Source organism: Lissotriton vulgaris, chromosome 10 (genome assembly GCF_964263255.1).
Source record: "Lissotriton vulgaris chromosome 10, aLisVul1.2, whole genome shotgun sequence".
NCBI lineage: Eukaryota > Metazoa > Chordata > Amphibia > Caudata > Salamandridae > Lissotriton > Lissotriton vulgaris.
The window spans coordinates 372866717-372886268 of NC_141698.1; the positions used below are offsets into that span (position 1 = coordinate 372866717).

General features: G+C 44.7%; 1 protein-coding gene across 2 annotated transcripts in view; it reads left to right on the forward strand.

The window, feature by feature from the left end:
• The window catches only part of ANKS3 (ankyrin repeat and sterile alpha motif domain containing 3), a 230495-nt gene that overhangs the window by 143839 nt on the left and 67104 nt on the right, over positions 1 to 19552 (forward strand). Inside the window, exons 8-9 of one of the 2 annotated variants that reach the window (XM_086941195.1) lie at positions 7635 to 7766; positions 17611 to 17726. In XM_086941195.1, coding sequence (XP_086797321.1) covers positions 7635 to 7766; positions 17611 to 17726 — 248 coding nt within the window. The remainder of the gene's footprint in view (positions 1 to 7634; positions 7767 to 17610; positions 17727 to 19552) is intronic. The other variant, XM_086941196.1, reaches the window with a different exon arrangement.

A 19552-nucleotide genomic window follows, 5' to 3' on the forward strand; every position in this document is an offset into this window, starting at 1 on the left:
GGTAGTTGTTCAGGTCGGATGGGTCGGCGGTAGGTTTCTTTAGTAAAGGTGTGACTTGTCCAACTTTGAGGGAGTCTGGGACGGTTCCTTGTTGGAGCGAGCTGTTGATAATTTTAGTCCAGGGTGGTAGGAGCAATGGGGTGAAATCTTTGACTGCATTAGCATGGAGGGGATCAGTGAGGTGATTGGAGGGTTTCAAGGTGCTGAGCAGTTTGCCTATTTCTTCTTAGGAGTAGGCGTCGAAGGAAGACCACGTGGCATGTCAGCAAATAACAGTCTGGCCATCAGGGGCAGTATTCTTTCCAGTCTTCCGCCCATCCAGCAAAAAACACAAAACCCTGATAGTGCGCCCTTAGCAGCACACATGCATTGGGAATGGAGCATTAGCCATTTCCTGCGGAGTACCAAAATATCACTGCCACCTGTGGTAGTAAACCTGACGGAAGACCAACTGTACGTCTTAACATAAAAAAATGCAGTTTTTTTTGGCACAGAAGCCGTAGAAAGAGTACTGGCATTTTGAAGTGGAGACTTGTATTCGCGCTGCTTCTGTACAAGGAAGTAACGTCAGTCCTATTCTTGACCTTTGACCTCTCAATGTCTTTCTGCTAAAGACATTCAAAATGCTCACTAAGGTCCAGGTTCTTTCTGCCCTGGGTCCCGAAGACTGGATGGTGCTTTGAACCTGCAGGATGCTTATTTTCACATCCCCGTCCTGCAGGCCCACAGGTGCTATATGAAGCTCAAAATGAGTCACAAGCACTTCTGGTTTTTGGAGTCCAATCCAGCCTGACCAGTGCCCTGGGAGTGTTCACTCAGGTGATGGTCGCTGCCACTCCGAGGGGGTCTGTTGAAAGCATGCTCACAACAGTCTATCATGGACCACCTAACACAGGGAACCTCTTTACTTTGTTGGGTTTTTTGATCCACCTGCAAAAGTCACAACTAATTCCTTTGCATATCCTCCCTTGCATCGTCTAAATAGGGTACACCTTTGAGCTTTTTATCCAGATCACTGAGTCTATGACATTTGTCCTATGATCCTCATGTTTCAAACTCTGTTCTGGCTCTCAGTGAGGATGGCTCTGAGGCATCTGGACCTATTAGCTTCCTGCATCCTGCTCACCCATAATGCAGATGGGCCATGTGTGCATTGCAGTGGGACGTGAAGTCTGTGTGCCTAGCACCATGGGGAACCTTTCCAGAGTCCATCCAGTGTCAGAGGAGGCTGCAAAAGATCTGCATTGGTGGCTGCTCAACTACAGTTAGACGAGCGTCCATCACACCCCTCTTCCTGCCTCACCGGAAGCTGATTGTGGTGACAGTCATGTCACTACTACATTGAGGAGGGCATTTGAGATCAGAGCTGTCTTGTGGAGCAGACACCCAACTCTATGTCAACTTGTTTGAGCTACGGTCTATTGGTTTGCTGTTGAAGGCCTTCCTGTCAGCCATTAAAGTGGGCTGGGAGGTTGTGTGGTTCTCAAGGATGACACCGCTGGCATAAGGTATTGCAATAAGTGGGTTATGGTCCAAGATCCTGTGCCAGTAGGCCGTGCACCTCTGGAGCTGGCTGGATCATCAGGGGATTTCCATGGTAGTACTCTACCTGGTAGGATCTTTAAGGACCATGGTGGATGAACTCAGTTGGTGACGCTTAGCAGACCCCAAATGGCAATTGCATTTGAAGGTGGCACAGGACATCATCCAATAGTGGAGAGACTCCTTGCTAGATCTGTACGCCACTGCTAAAATATGGAACCTCTTCCTGAGATGTATGCCATATAGACTAGAGAACAGGACTCCTGAATGCCTTCCTGCTGCTGCCTCTCATGCCATAAGTTCTGAAGAAAATCAGGAATGAGCAAGCGTAATTCATTCTCAAGGCACTGGATAGTGCCAGGAGAGTGATAACCGAAACCTCTGGGCCTGAGCATCTGCCCTCAGATCAGGAAAGACCTCCTTTTACAGGAACAGGGCAGGGTCTTGTACCCGAGTCTACACAATCTGCATGTCAATGGAGGGAAATTGAGCGGCAGCAGTTGAGTTCTTTAGATCTTCCGGACAAGGTTGATGATCTCATGTTAGCGGCCAGACACCCATCTACAAAATCTGTATTTGAAGGGTGCTGAGACTAGTTTTCGGCATGGTGAAGTACCTGGCATTTAGTCCCCTTGCAGGCAAAACTGTCGGCTGTAGTGGTGTTCACTTTATTTTTGTCCCAGCAAAACACAGTTAAGAGTTACCTTTAGGCTTTTTTATTTTTATTTGCTCAGTTGTCCTTGTCAAATCACCAGTTGTGATGTGTTTTTTTAAATGCTTTGCAGCAACACTTGTTATAATGCCACACTGGAACTTGAGCTTAGTCCTCACCTTTCTGATGTCCACTCCTTTTGAACCAATGCACCAGTGCTTGTTGTGCCTGCTCAGCTTAAAAAACTTCATACTGGTGGCATTAACATTCACACACCCTGTGTGTGAACTTCAGGCCCTCTTGGTTCAGCCTTTTTATACCACTTTTTGCCAGACAAACAGGTGCTCAGGACTCGAGTGGCATTCTTGCCAAAAGTAGTGATGCCTCTACACGTCGGATACGCAATCATTCTTCCACCCTTCTTAGCTCTGCCTTACTCCTTGAAAGAGAAGGCGGGCCTCCATTGTTTGGACCCCAAGTGAGCTTTTACAGCAATCGTACGAAACACATTGAGTGGATGATCAGGCCTTTGCTGGGTTCTCTGGGGCAGAGAAGGGGCATGGCAGTGCAGAAACAGACCATCTCTCCATGGATAGTATTCTGCATTAAGATCTGCTACGCGTTTACTAAGAAGCATCCTCCAGAAGGCCTACATTTGCTCACTCCCCCAGAGCCAAAGCTACTACCACTGTGTTAGCATACTGAGTGCCTTTCCTGGATATCTTTCAGGTAGCTGTACTGCCATCAGTGCATATATTAATGAAACACTGCTGCCTCGACATTCATGTCCGTAGAGATGGCCATTTTACCCACCTGGGCCTGCGGGACGTTTTAGTCTGTGCAGTTCCACACATCAACCACCTTGGAAGGTCAGATTCTGGTATAAATCAATTCACAAGTAGTGGAATTTGCAGTTAGAAGTATCCTCCAGCAGTACTAGTTACTTCCCTTCGATACGTTCTGGTGGATACTCTTAACTGCAGATTCTTCATTGCCCTCCCACCTCCCTGTTCTGTGGTATGGTCTCTTCCATCTAAAAAGATCCCAATCTAAGAATCTGCACAATGATTTGTTAAATTTGCCAATAGACTCCACATTTGAGCTCGTTCTGAAAGAAACCGCCAGCCGTGCGCATGGGTGGCGCTTATATGTGACTCAGTTCGCCACTTTCGGAGTGGAACAGCATTGACGCAGAGTCACACAGCGCCATCAGTTAGACTGTAACAGCTCTGCTTTGACCTTTCTGGATCAAGTCCGGCATCTAGGGATATTCACAAAGAGAGGGGTCTGCTGTTAGAGTATCCAAGGTAAGTAACTTGTTCTTCTGGTCTTTGTAGGTCTCGGCCATATGCCTGTATGCACCTGTGGCAGGTGGTTCGTGCATGCCAAGGGTGGTTATTTTGTATATTTGTGTAGGCTCCAGACTGCATTCTATATTTTTCCAAGCGTAACGGATTTTGTTTTCTTCAGTGATTAGTGGCATTTTAATCAAGGTCTGTATGTGAATTACTTCTGATCTTCAAGAGTAAAGCACACTTGAGGAAAAGAGGTTTGTGAATCAATTCACGTTTGTTGTGCATAATGTACCTGCAGCTTCCATGTCCCAGCATATTCCACATTGAATTAAAAAAAAAGCCAGGACTACCTGAAGGTATAACACATGACCTGAAACCTCTTCGAAGTAATTAGAGTAGAATTTGATCATGTGTCGCAACACACCACCTTGAAAATAAAAATCAAATGCCTGTTACCTTCATGGATTCGTGGAATCGAAAACAGACATTTGTAGCTTCAAGTTTAGTTACAAACTGTCTTACATATTTTTCCTAGAGATGTGGTACAGAATGTAAATGAGGCATGCATGGTGTTATGTGTTCATTGCAACTAAAAAAATCAAATCGTGAATACATTTCAGTGGGGAAGGGGCTATGAAGTTATGATTCAGTTATTTAATATCAGTAAAAGCTTTCATCCCAGCTTTTCATAAATTCAGTGGTGTATTCTTAACGTTACAGCTGATATAATTCACACGCTCCTATTATCTGAAGAAAGCCTTTACAATGCTGGTTCAAGCTTTGTCAAAGCTGCTGTTTTGCCATATTTTGTGTTCTTGGCAAATACATTTTAGATCTTTGTATGCACACACATTGTTTGTTTCCCTTATACAGTACAAGTCTAACAATTTTGTGCAAGGTTCGGAGATTTTGAAGCATATTGAGTAAAATTGCATTATAGCATGATTTTATAGATTGTTTTTTTTTTTTTTTTTTAGAATATGTATCAAAACATTCCGCTTCTGAACATTTATCCAGACATTAAAATGAGTAATTAGAAAAAAGAGCATCAAACATTTAAAACAATATTTTAACACAATTTCCTGCAAACATAAAGTCGCTGACTTAACAACTGCTTCATTGTTTTTGATACTTTGTTCTGTATTCCTTTGATTTTAGATCTTGATGCAGCTAACACCAGTGTTCTCTTAGTCATTTCACCATTACCCTGATTGTTAATTCTGTGATTTCACTTAGAAAACAGAAGAGACTCCTTGGCTATGATCGAGGATATCCATATCCCAAATCTCAGTTTAAAGTGAGCAACTCCTCAAAAAATGAAGATGTACATGTATTAGAATCTGCTTGTTTTTTTCCCATCAAGACCGTGCCAACTGTGCTTGTTTTTTTTCCCATCAAGACCGTGCCAACTGGCAGGCTCTGGCTCCTAGTGTGTGCAGAAAGTCCACGGTCCCTGTGGATTGCCTAAAGATGTTACATAAAATTAAAGGCATCCAACACTTCTGATAGTTTTGTGATGCAGTACTTTTTCCATTGCCTGGAGATCAAAATCCTGAGGCAGAGCAGCAATTTTCTTCTTTATAGCCCCTAAAAAGTAATATGCTGAGGTTTTTAGCATCTGTTTCCAAGAAGGTAATAAAATGTTATGTTCTTATACCTACGTGATCTCTCCTGGGTTGTTTGAATTGTAGCTAACGTCCTTTTCCAAGACTTTAGAACGCCTCTCTATTGTCCAAGCATGTTGTTCTAAAACGTCCTTCCATAAGGGCCAGTATTTTCTGCGCGCTTATCTAGGCACCAGATATTGGTGTCCTATCCTCTATGCACTCCAACCCTAGCCTCAACCTTCTTCTTGATGTGTGCGCAGAATTTATTTCCTGTTCTTTAGCGAAGTTTAGAATTACATAGCAAGGTGCTTCAGATTTCTATAATGAGCTTCCAACATGGCTTTCAGGCAAAACAATAAGATAGTGGGAGACATAAATAAGGGAAAGTGCACATTTCCTCCATGTTTGCACCCTCCAGGTAAAATTTCCTCAGTTTTCTCCACTGCCTCCCTAACCCCATTATCTTACATTTCACAGTGTTTATTTTGAGGCCATTTCATGGGAGTATAGCAGTGCAGAATACAGAAAAGAATGTGAAACAAAAGTTTGGTTAAAAAATGAATCAAATAATGGCAAACAATAATTTTGCTGTACTTGCTTGTCACTAAACATAGGAGTGTCCAGCAGCAAAGCTGCTGGCAACACATGGGTCCGCCACCTAGTACAGTAATGTGTGCGTCTAGTAACCATTTCTGTGCCATGGTGGAGGAGCAGTGAAATGTTGGGATGGACGTCGACAAATGAAGGAGACGTCTTAAGGTATCTTGAGAACGCTTTATTAGCTAAGAAAGTGATCACCACTGGAGTGCATCCTTCCTCGTCAAAGTGCGAGATACTAATGACAGTTATTGTCATTCGTGCTTCGATGAGGAGTTAGTATGCACGAGGATGCAGAATCATAAGTACACATGTCATTCAGCACAACCGTATGATGTGCGCATGCAGTAGAACAAGTGTGCATGCTGGAACAAAAAGAAATACATGCACAGTAAGAGTGAGAACATGCGCATGCATAAATAGTATTCAGCATGCGCATGGACAAACAGTATTCATCTTATTACAAACGCCCCTCTGTCGGCTGCTGTTTTTCTTGTGCCTATATATATCTGTATACGTGGTGAGCTCAAAGGGGAATATAACCCTTTCCATTTCTAATACCATATATGTACGTGTCCCAGGATGTTTACGTGCTCCTTACATAGATGATAATAATTTAAGATTTTCGTGTAGCACTACACTACCCAGCGGAGTGTCCATGTTCTTTACATCAAACAACCCTACAGGCAGTGGTGTCAGTATTTACATTTAACCAGAAAAAAGAAACAGGACAGTAGTAGTGAAGGCGGTATCTAGATGATGAAAGAGGAGAAGTGGAAATTGAAAGGTCTGAGAGGAGGCAAACTGTGGTATTTTCATGTTTTGCCATGCATTCTTTCCTTAGTTAAATGTCCCCTTCTGCTCAGCCAGTGTGACTGTGAGGTAATAGAATGCTATTCTGTACATGGTTTGAGTGAGTGTCAGTTAGAATGAGTGTGCTGAGCAGCACGGATGCTACTCCCGGTGGGGCCTTCCTTATTCTTTACTGCCATCTTTACCTGTAACCTGAGACTCCCAACTTGAGAATAAACCTTATCCTGTTTGACCTATGTTACTGGCTAACGTGCATCTTCATTTACCATAGAAACAACTGATGCAGGCGTTTCACAGCAAGGAGAGGATGTTCAGTGGAGTAGTGGTGCTGTTTTACAATCAACAGGAATACTGGTGATTGTATTTGTTTACCTAGGTAGCTATCCTTGATAGTTCAAACAGAACAAACAAAATATATAAACATGTTTGAAGCCAGCAGTTCTGAGGAGATACATTATCATTGCTTTTAAACCCGAGTTTGTTCCGTCTGGCATTGGCTAAAACTCGCATGTTTCCTAGACATGTGACTGAAGCTAGATGGACATTTCTTAAAGTACGGTGGGTCCAGCAAAAACTGGCACAGTTCCCTATAGCTATTGAATGAGTGTTTCCCAGCCCAGCTGTAATCCAGGTAATGGTCATGATATTTGACCTGAAAAGTCCCTGAAGATCTTTTCTTACTTTTTGAATAGGTTGTCTATATTTCAAGCCCACCCTCGGTGACCCTATTGAAAATCTTAAACTGAATGTATTAGATGGAGGTGGTGCTTGGAGTGTGGTGCTAACTACCTGGCAGCAGTTTGTGAGCATCGGCCAAGCTGCTTGACGGAATTGTTTAAGAAGTGGTTTGCTGTCCTTCCACAAGTTGACAGTTTCAATAGTTTGTTGATGGGGAACAATCCTTTTCTTCTTGTACCGAAGTCCTCCTGTATGATGAATATTTGGTTATGCCAGATGTTAATTGATATCAAATTCACTGACTTCTCCCTCTTTTCCTGAGAGAAAGCTCAGGTGGAGCGTTACTCGACTCTTTTGTTTTGACTAAACTTCCGTAGGCACTCCATGTTCCTGTTTATTGAAGCAGCTCAAGTTCTTCTGAATATTTATCTAATGTTTTATGACTTCCAGAGCAAGTTCCGCTACACGGCTATGTTACCTTTAACAATGAAGACGAAACCGTGTTAGATCCAGAAGACATCAGGTACCGGGACGTAACCTCCCCAATCAATGACCATGATGTGGAGAGCAATAGCAGCAGAGGTAAAATGCCACATTAACCCAAGCACGGCTTTGATTAACAATCATTGGCAGATTGAATAGGTCTCGCTTTTTGGCTTCGCTTTAGGGAAAAAGTGAAAAAGGGTTATTACTGATAGCTTAGAAAAATAAAAATGATCATTAAATGATACCACATCAGTGATTTTTGCATGCGCATGCATCATCCTGCATGAGTATCTATGCTTTGAGGCTACAGTAGCCCCAGTTTGGTGATGTATGCACATGTTTTCATGTGTCAACACACATGTCCCCATATGCATCATACCACTGAGGTCACTGTAATGTAAAAATGTAAATGCCATTTGTAAAGCGCACAGCTACCTCCAGCAGAGGTGTCCCAGCGCTGTCCGTATACCGCTTAGGAACCCTTACTGGTTTTTCCCTGTGGAATGTCCACTCCTGGGCACCCCAAGGTAAAGCCAGGCATCTCAGCGCTGTTGGGGCCATTGTGGAGATTAAGCAAGCTATTGTACAGAGTTGCAGAGTGGGACCGATGATTAGAATAGGCACCGAGGCGAGAATTATCAGGTCCGAGGAAATTGAGCCCAAGACCCACCGAGGCGGTTATTGAACCCTGGTCCCAGACCAGACCTCTGCATCAGGGTCTGCCGCTCTAACCATTTGAGCCACACTTCTCCACTGTGGTGGACCTTTCTGTTTTTTCTTCTTTTTAACTTACCATTTCAAGATGGCAGACATCTGACTTAAAGCAGTAAGTTAAAAAAAATTAAAACATGCACAAAAGCTCATTAATTAAATATGAAATTGCAGCTGCCAGGCCCTCCAAAAAATAAAATTTAAAAATCTGACACTGTGAAGTCGGCGACCGGTGAGAAACAGCAAGCAATGGGGTGACCCAAAATCCACTCTATGTATTCTTCACAATAGGTCTTCCACAACACACAGCCAATAGCTATCTGTAAGCAAGCCCTAAGAACGCTGCTGGAGCTACTCTGATTCAGGATACTGTGCATTAGACTCATTACTGAAATGTCAGATGTGGCAGCTGTTTAGATTTTAATTATAGTGACCCGTGTGTGTTTCGTGACCTAGTATTACATGAAGAGGGGGGGGGGGAGTTAGAGTGACTTTGCCAGGTACCTCAGAATGATTGAAGTAGCAGAGCAGGTCTGCTTTGATCCTCAAATGTGGCTTTGTGGATCCCAGCTCTGGAAATGACAAGTGAGCTCATTATATTGTCTGATTGAAACTACATGAAGAACAGACTTCATTTGACTGAAAACAAGCATTCCAATGCAACTCTGTTAAAAAGTATGATCTGATTTCTGCAAGGTTTTCAGGTGACGTTAGAGCCCTTACCTTCTTATCAGATCCCTCCAAGATACTGTGATTAGCAGAGTAATTACGGAATCCGCACTTTTGTAAAAATCCAGTGATTTTTACAAGTGCCCACAAAAGTTTGCATTCTAAAAATATTAAGGCTGATCCTAGTTGTACTAGCCAATAAAAGAAGGGTAAACAACATTGTAACTGGCGGCAGAGGTGTTCAAGTCCTCTGTTGCTTACCTGTTAATCCATAGTAATTGCATGGGGCCTTCCTCCTGTACTGACAAGCTGCTTACCTTCCTGTCACTGCCTTTTTTTTTTGTGGGACCTGCTGCCCCTTGATTCTCTATTTATTTCGCTGCTTTATATAGTGCAAACTTTACCCATATTGGAGTGCTTTACTTGAGCATCAGTTACACAGGGACATTAACAATTTGTCTAGACTCACAGGATGTTGAGCTGACGTATGGGGACTGTGAACTGTTTCCCCAGTTCTGAACTTGGCAGCTCAGGTTTTAAAGCCACCTCCTCTCTCCTCTACCCCCCCCCCCACCACCCCATCCTGTGCCTCCTCTCTTCTGTGGCTTAAGCACTTCTCCCCAGCAACGCCAGGACACTCTTCGCGCCCCTCTCCTCACCCCCGTTTCCCCTGCCCCAACCCCGCTCCATTTGCCACCTGCGGCCCTGAACCTGGGCAATAGTGGTTGTAAAATGCCCGAGAGAGCAGTGTTTTCATTTTTAGATGTGCACTTTGGCCTGCACACAGGACCCTCTGCCTGGCCAATTACTGTGACTTGGCAGTCTCCAACAGTGACAGACTAAGGACCGAGTTGTATTTTTGTGACAGGCACATGCGTTGCCTGCCACAAAAATACAGCGAATTCTGGTGTTTTGGTATTACTAATTTTGCTTTTTTTGCTGCAAAATTTGTCTTCCCAGGTCGCAAAATCCTGGGGGTCCAGTTAATAAGGATTCTGGGAGCTCCGATATTGGGTAGACTCCCATATAATTACACTGCTCTGCAACACTCTTTTTTACTGGCTTTTTCCTCACTACTATTCTTCTAATATCTAAAGCATGCACTGTTACTCTTTGAAAATATTGTAACTATCAAATACAGATCTTTATAAAAAAAGAAAATCTTATTTAACTGCAAAACTTATTGTATTTTTTGACTCACTTGCTTAATGCTGCCCTTCCAATGATAGATCCAATGATAGAATGTTCTAATGTGCCATGTGGGTCCATTGATTCACTTTTGGAGGGTTGCCAGCATGCGAAATAAACAAATAAGTTCAAGTAATAGAACCAATGTTCGAGGTGAGATATTTTTCTGTCTCAGAGCTATAGGAAATATACTAATGTTGAGAGCATTTTCTCAAAGTAAAATATAGTGGTCTCATTTTGAAGATTTTTGGGTTACTGCCCAAAAGATAATGTTTTTAGCTTCCCATATGTGCAACTTAGTGTGCACCTAGAATCTTACACATGCTGTTTGGCCTGAAGTAGGAGATTTGCAGAGCACTGTGCCTAACAACTCAAGATGGACAGGGTGAATTTGCATAGTAATCAATACATACTCAAGCACATTATATCAGTTTATTGATGACCTCTGTTTTCTGAGTCTACTGCACACATGTATGCGGAGCTGTGTCCCATAAGCCTCTGTTTCATTTTTTTTGTTCAGCGCGGCAGTCAAAGGCCAAATACATTTTACCCTAAACTAGTTACACAGCATCCCATGTTAAATACGGTTTGAGCTTGATTTTGATGTGTTGGCAAATCCTGTTGATGATCTGATCACCGGTGTCAATTGTACTGATTACCTAAAAAATTCCACTTTTAGTTAGCTACAGTCTATTCAGGCATCAGAGCTGAGAGCTTTCCATAAAGATATGGGACATGGACCGTGTACATGGCATGTGCGAAAGAAGGGTAATTGTTGACCACATATGCCTCTTTGGTCCAATTTTCATGCTATTTTGTTGTATGGTAGTGCTGCTTTTACAGTGTGTGAATGGACACATTCTAGCAGTACTGCTGTTAAATTCCTGCTTCTGATGGATACATCTGCCAGTGTATTCCTCACCTTTTGAATATCCCCCTGCGTCAGCAACGTTCGGAAAATTCTTTTGCAGCACGCCGGCGTGGACAACGTCATAGGAGCACGGCAACGCACGCGACTCCGACTGACGTCACTGACTCCTTATTAGGTCTATGTCGGCGTGATGACATGAGTTCCCTTTTTTCCGCGTCGCCGACGCTAACGGTTTCGGGGATCTTCTGTTGCGATTCGTGGTAACTTTGTTGCTGTTGGATTTCTTCTGTAACTTTTTGGTGTTGCTGTCTTTTCGAAAGATGTCATCGAAGAAGACCGGTTTTAAGCCCTGTGATGCATGCAGGAAGATGATGCCCATCACGGATCCGCATAGTGAATGCATCTGGTGTCTGAGTTCGGATCCCGACGTCCAGAGTTGTCGATCCTGTTTAAAGATGAACCCGAAGGCTCTTAGAGAACGTGAGGCCAAGCTACTTGTTGCCAAATTGAAAGGTAGGGAGGCCTGGAAGAGTTTGAGGTCGAAGTCTAGGTGCTCTAAGTCAAGATCGAGGTCTCGTTCAAGGTCGGCTTCGAAGTCGACGTTGGGGCATGTTTCCAGGTCTTCGAAGAAGAAACATAAGAGGAGGAGACATAGTTCCAGGCATCATTCAGGGAAGGATTCTGACTCAAAAGTTAAGTCCTCTGAAAGAAGGCATCGAAGGGGCATGGTAACTCCTTCACCGGGTCAGGAGCCTGAAGGTGAGGTCTTGCCTCGTGATACTCCGGAACGTTCACCAGCTTCGGAGTTGAATCAGTCTCCAGTTCCATCGCAATCTCTGGAGCGTGAGGAGGAAGAGGTCCTTGATCCTCAGGGCTCGACGACTCCAGTTGGCCAACCCGAGGACAAAGAGGAACAAGAGGTGTCGACTCCGGTGCAGCCTCCTCAGGAGTAGCCGGTGGGTTCGTATCCTCCCTTTCCAGGTCCTGGACAGGACCCCTCGCATTTTTTAGACGCCAGGTATGGTGTATATGCGAGAGCCATGTACCCCTGTGGAGCACCGGCTGGTCCCATGTGTCCATTGGCTTATAATTTGGGTGTACCTCAAGCCTATGCTCCGGTGCCTTTTCTTCCTTTTATGCAGACGCCGACTCCTCCTGTGGCATGTCTCGGCGCTGCCAAAGTCATCGACGCCGTATGCGGCTTCACCGACGTCGAATAGATCTCGAATTCTGCCTCGAAGCTCGACGCCGGCTCCGCGTTCGACGCCGGCTCAGGAGTCTTCGGAGTCGATACCGGATCCGATGAAGTCGATTCGAAAGGAGAGGTCGAGGCGGGAAGCCCAACGCCTTTTGGAGGAGCAGTGTTATAAGAAAGCTGAATACGAGGAAGGTGAACTTCTTAATCCTGAGGATTATTTTGATGACTTGAGAGAGGCAAGTGGGTTAGAGCTGTCCCCTGAGTGCGATTTAAACTCAGTGTCAGGTGCTCCTTCTAAGGGTGTAGCGCCTTATCACGTTGTGATTAAGAAGGCAGCAGACTTGTTGAATTTGACTTTGCCTACAGCTGAATAAAAGTCAAATATACTGACTGAAGTTCTTCATTCACCTACATCAGTGGTTGAACCCATTCTTCCCTTTACTGACTCCCTAACGGATCCAATACTGGAAGTTTGGAGTAGGCCTCTAACGGCTCCTGCAGTGTCTAAGGCCGTGGCTAGGCGTTAGAGTGGCTCCTGGTGACCTTGACTTTTTGTGTCCTCTCATCCCTTACCGGAGAGTTTGGTGGTGCAAGCTGCCTGCTCTAAGAGATCTGTAGGCGCCTTTCCACAGGTACCTGGAGACAAGGAATCAAAGAAGTTAGACCAGACTGCAAAAAAGGTATTTTCATCTGGCAGTATGGCCTTAAAATCAACAAATGCCACTTGTTTGCTAGGACGGTATATCCATGCTTTGATGGATTCAGTGAAGCAGTTGTCACCTAAGCTTCCTGAAGAGGACAGAAATAATTTCAACGAGGTGATTTCTGACACGCAAGCTGCTGCTCGGCAGGTCATTCAAAGTGGTATGGACACGGCAGACTCGGTAGCTAGAGTAATGGGCGCTCCGATTGCCACTAGAAGAGCGGCTTGGCTAAAGACTCCGAAGTTCTCGGCTGATGTTCAGGCCGCATTAATGGATTTGCCCTTTGATGGCTCAGGCCTTTTTGGAAAGAAGGCTGATGCTGCTTTAGAACGGTTTAAGGACAGCAGGGCAACAGCAAAATCTTTGGGTCTGCAATCCAGAGGCTCTGTAACCAAAAGATATAGGGGATTTGGAAGATCTTCTTTCCGACCCTATAGGTAGGCACAGCAGCAGCAGCAGCAAAATCCTTTGTATAGGTCCTACAGAGGCAGACAAAGAGCTCGCCCCCGTGGACGACAGGCCTCCTCCTCCTCCTCTTCCTCTTCTGCTACCCACCCCCCCTCCCACAGCAGCAAAGCAGCCCTAGATCCGCCATTCCGGATCATGCGGGTGCTGTAGGGGGTCAGCTTACCTATTTTCTACGGGATTGGGAATCAGTTACATCAGATCTTTAAGTTCTCAATCTCGTGGAGAATGGGTATGCTCTTCCCTTTCGGGAATTTCCCCCAAATTACCCTCCTTGCCAAGGTTTTTGCTCGGAAGACCATCTATTGCTTCTGCAGGAGGAAGTCCTGGCACTGTTGAGAAAAGGTGCGATAGAGGTGGTTCCAGAGCAGGAAACGGGTCAGGGATGCTACTCCCGGTATTTCCTGATCCCCAAGAAGGATGGCAGACTTCGTCCAATCCTGGATCTCAGGATCTTGAACCTTTACCTGAAGCAGGAGAAGTTCAAGATGCTCACCCTAGCGCAGGTTCTTCAAGCGCTGCAGGAAGAAGACTGGATGGTGTCGATCGACTTGCAGGATGCATATTTTCACATCCCAATCCTGAAGTCGCACAGGAAGTATCTCCGTTTTACGGTGGGATCTCAGCATTACCAGTTTGTGGTCCTTTCGTTTGGTCTTACTACTGCGCCTCCAGACTTCACCAAGGTGATGGCTGTGGTGGCAGCACATCTCAGAAGATCAGGGATTCCAGTATTCCCTTATCTAGACGATTGGCTGATCAAGGCGGAATCTCCAGAGAAAGTGCTCCATCATCTGCAGGACACAACTCAGTTGTTGTACAGGTTGGGGTTTTCGATAAATGTACCCATATCTCACCTGGTGCCCTCCCAGCTCAACCTGTTCATTGGTGCAGTACTGGATACAACTGTATGTCGGGCATTCCCTCCTCCTCAACGGATTCGCGACATACAGGACATGATTCCTTTATTTCACAAAGGAGCGGTCGTTCCAGTCTTGAAGGTCCTTCGTCTGCTCGGTCTGATGGCTTCCTGCATTCTGCTGGTCAACCATGCATGCTGGCATATGAGGGCACTCCAGTGGTGCCTCCGCAGGCAGTAGTATCAACACAACGGAGATCTCAGGGAGTCGATCAGGATCTCCAGAGAAACTGCAGCGGATCTGTCTTGGTGGAGCGTGGAAGGCAATCTGTCTCAAGGAAATCCCTTCCATCTACCTCCATCGGTGGCCACGGTGATAACTGATGCATCCACTCTAGGCTGGGGTGCTCATCTGGGGGATCTGGAGAACAAGGGTCTTTGGTCTCCAGAGGAAAGGTTGCTTCACATCAACCTTTTAGAGTTGCGGGCGATAAGTCTAGCGCTCAAGGCCTTCCTCCCTTCCCTTCGCTGTTGGTCGGTTCAGGTCCTGACGGACAACACCACTGTGATATGGTATGTCAACACGCAGGGAGGAGTAGGGTCACAGTGTCTCTGCAGAGAGGCTCTGTGTCTCTGGTCCTGGGTTCAGGATCATCAGATTTGTCTGATGGCAAATCATCTGGCCGGAGTTCTAAACGTGCGTGCAGACCGTCTCAGTCGGCAGTTCTCAGCCGACCACGAGTGGAGGCTTCATCCAGAGGTAGTTTGCCACGTCTTTCGGACGTGGGGAACTCCTCGGGTGGACCTGTTCGCCACTCACGAGAATGGTCACTGCCCATCATTCTGCAGTCTCCAGTTTCCGATGCAGGGAGCCTTGGGGGATGCATTTCAGTTGAGTTGGGATTCACAACTCCTTTACGCGTTTCCTCCCATACCCTTGATTCCTCGGGTTCTGAGGAAGATACGTCAAGACCGGGCCCAAGTCATTTTGATTGCCCCGGATTGGCCAAGAAGGATGTGGTACACAGATCTTCTCCATCTCTCCTCGTGCCTGCCGCTCGGTCTCCCTCTCAGGGCAGACCTCTTCTCTCAGATGGAGGGGCAGGTTCTACACCCCCACCTCCAGACCTTACACCTTCATGCCTGGAGATTGAACCGGGCAACCTGAATTCCTTTTCTCTCCCACATGATGTGGTGGATGTCATTTTCTCAGCCAGGCGTGACTCCACCAAGTCAATCTATTCATACAGATGGTCTAAATGTGTGTCTTGGTGTGGTGAGAAGTCCATTGACCCTTTGAGGGCTTGTTTATCTGACATACTTCAATTTGCTCTTTTCCTGGTTCGGCAAGGGTTTGCTGTGGCTACAGTTAAGGGTTATCTTTCGGCTTTGTCGGCATTTCTCTGCCTGCCGGATCAGCCGTCTTTGTTTAAATCTCCTGTGGTTCTAAGGTTTTTAAAGGGCCTAACAAATACATTTCCTCCAACTCCCTTTATTGTGCCTCGATGGGACTTGAATCTTGTGCTTACTTTTCTGATGGGTTCTCCTTTCGAACCTTTGCACAAGTGTCCCATGACACTTCTATTGTTTAAGATGGTATTCCTGGTTGCTATTACCTCGGCAAGGAGGGTAAGTGAGCTTCAAGCTCTTAGTTCAAAGCCCCCGTTCTTGACCATTCATGCTGAACGAATGGTTCTTAGGACCAGGGCTGCTTTTCTGCCTAAGGTGGTAACTCCTTTCCATCATGGACAGTCCATTACCCTTCCTTCCTTTTATCCTCCCCCTCACCCTTCCAAGGAGGAGGAGCGACTTCACCGTCTGGACCCCAAAAGGACGGTGAGCTTTTATCTTGATAGAACAAGAGACTATTGAGTGGATGGCAAGCTTTTTGTTGGATTTTCTGGCTGCAGAAAAGGAAGAGCTGTGAACAAGCGCACTCTCTCAAGATGGATTATACTATGCATCAAGATCTGCTACGCCTTAGCTGGTAAGGAACCTCCAGAGGGTATAAGAGCTCACTCCACTAGAGCAAAGTCTTCTACATCTGCTTTGTCTAGGGATGTACATGTAGAGGACATTTGTAGAGCTGCGACTTGGGCTTCCCTCCACACTTACGCGAAGCATTACTGCTTAGATACCGAAGTGAGGAGGGATGGCCACTTTGCGCGTTCTGTCCTCCAGGATTTTCTGGTATAGAGAGTGTACACCCTCCTCCGGGAGTGGGGACTGCTCTGGGACTCGATTCACAAGGTGAAGAATCCACTGGCAGATGTATCCATCAGAAGAACAAGTTACTTACCTTCGGTAACGCTTTTTCTGGTGGATACAGTATCTGCCTGTGGATTCCTCACATGCCCACCCGCCTCCCTGTTGTCCACTCTTCTATACCCAAGATTGTGGTGATGTTGAATGTGTGTATATATGTATGTATCTATGTGTATATATATATATATATATATATATTATATTATATATATATATATATATAATTTGTTTTTATATTCTGTGTTCTCATGCTTTATCTTAACACTGTGTGTGTTATCTTGAATATTTTGTGCTATGAACATTGTGTATGTATATATCTATTGTCATTGGTCCCTCCGAGTGCCTCGAAGGCACGGAAAAGAGGGCGGAACTGATGTCATCACGCCTACGTAGGCCTAATAAGGAGTCGGTGACGTCAGTCGGAGTCGCGCGCGATTCCGTGCTCCTATGACGCCGTCCACGCCAGCGTGCTGCAAAAGAATTTTCCGAACGTTGCTGACGCAGTGGGATATTCACAAGGTGAGGAATCCACAGGCAGATACTGTATCCACCAGAAAAAGCGTTACCGAAGGTAAATAACTTGTTCTTCTGAATGTATTGAGTGGATAACCATATATTTAAAACAATAGCTCATTGAACAAATTAAACAAAGGTTTTAGTTGGAGTCTAGGTTATTTTGTAGTCGTTGTTAATTTAGATTGGGTGTTTGGCTTGGACTGTTGGTGGAGTTCATGGAACATTATTGACTTGGTTTATGCTAGAGGTCTGCCTCATGGGATCTGTTGGCCATGTAGTAAACAATCATTATTTCATGGACCAACCTGAAAGTAGATTAGAAAATGGATTGGGTTGTAGGCCAACACATTTTAAAGATTGTATATGTCTTGCCTCTTGAAGAAAATCAAAGCTTGAGAAATTTGCCAGGTGAAAACAAATGTGATGTTGTTTTGTCTAAAGGTAGTTTTTTTCTCTCTTACCTTGGTGATCTTGAAATGACCATTTCTCGCAAGAAGAGAACGCTTTCTTCACAAATGATGCTGTTACAATCCGGAGCAGCAGTAGCAGCAGCGAAGGCTTGGCCAAAGCACTAGGTCTTAGCAATGAGGCCTCACTTGAGAGTAATGAGGTGAGAAAAGAGCTCATCTGTTCTGCATTGTTTTCCATAAGTGATGTAATGCGTTTAGCGTTTTAGCAAGATTACAAATTACCAAACTGATATTATCTAGATAGGCATAGTGCTCCTTTACTCATGCCACATTGTATCGTACAAATTAATATTAGCGTTTTAATACATCTTAAGTACAGTTGTAGTGGAATGTGGTAAGATACACTGTACACTTTGTGGGGATGTGATTTTGAGTGTGAAAAATGTATTCCTCTCAAGAAATTCTACAATCTAGAGGAAGCATGTATTTATATTTATTGTATTTTTTGTATTGTGCAACTGAAGTCAGTAGCTAGCTTAGTTTCTCTGCTACGACAAGCAAAACAATACATATTTGAGAATTCCGATTACATCGGGCAATATTTGCAATATACATTTTGCATATTTTTTCCAACATCAGAGGAAAATCAGTAAAAAAAATAAATTCAGTTAAGTGTTAGAGGTGAGACGTGTTCTTAGTTGACTCCTGTAGCTGCTCACAAGTACGATATAATGTAAGGTGATAGCTAGTTGATTCCAGATTGCAAATCATGCTGCTTCCAGGCATATATTAATTTGAGACTGTTCTCATGCTACATTCAGGTCCTGGGACCCAGAATTAGGAATTCCTAGCACCCCAGAACGAAGTTCCTTTTGAGCACCAGAGGTCACATATAGATCATAAAAGGACTACAACCAGCCACAAATGTGATGTCCCAAAACACAGGCAAAAAGTTAATTTCAGCACATTGTCGATCTCAGGATGTCTCCAACTGCATGCAGACCCAGCATTTGATCCTACCTCTGGTCCAGAGTGTCCCACTGGGAGTTGATAGGTCACCCTTCCCGCTCCCCTTACCTCCACACCACCATGATTCGTTATTTCCCTACCCAGCTGGGCACCCGTCAGTTCACTTTTTGGCACCCCTAGAGCCCAGCCCTCCAGTAAGTCCCAGTCTTCCTCTGGCATCAGGAAGCATTTCAACTTTCCCTCAGCAAGCACATGGGTCCTTGCCAGCAAGTGCATTGTATATTAAAGTCCAGTTTCCTAAGACTCCGGTTTATGGTATTTAGGCTCTTTCTTTGTTCCTTTACCATCTGTATGAAATTGTGCGAACAGCACTGTGTTGTGTTTATTGGGAGTTAGATCAATTTCACTATGCTGCCTGTAGGGTGGCTTTAAGATTTCCTTAAATAAATTTGACAGTGAGTGATTCCAGCGTCCAAGGTGGACTGAAGGACTATGTAGCCCTATTTTTGAGAATAAGGCAGGGTGGCCCACTGTTTGCAAAAATATTTTACCTAGTGTTAACAAACTGTTGCACTCTGTCCTCAGGTAGTCCTACAAAGCAAACGTTTTATGGTGTAAATGCCTCCAAGTATGTTCCACTTTCTGAAACAGATTCCTAGAATACTTTGATGTTGTTCTTCAGTTTGGCCACTTCATCAGTCACTCCTTGTAGGACCTTTTTGGTGGTCTTAGCTCTATAATGTTTTCTTCAGATTTGTGTGTCGCAGGTTCACTTTAATGTTGACATAGTTCATTGCTGCCCTGGAGTCATTCACAGTCTGCATCACGCCATCGAGAGAAGGTTACATGTCCTGCTTCTGGATGCAAGCTCAGCCAGGAGCTGATGGAGAGTTATCTTATGTTGAGGCATTATAAAAATTTAACATTTGCTTGCATGTCAGTGTCAAGGGTCTGTGGTTTTGTTTGTGTGAATTGCTGCCCAAGCAGTCACAAGGAGACACTTTTCTGTGGCACTGTGATTTGTTGGCCTGTAATTTAGATTCTCCTCTAGCTCTGG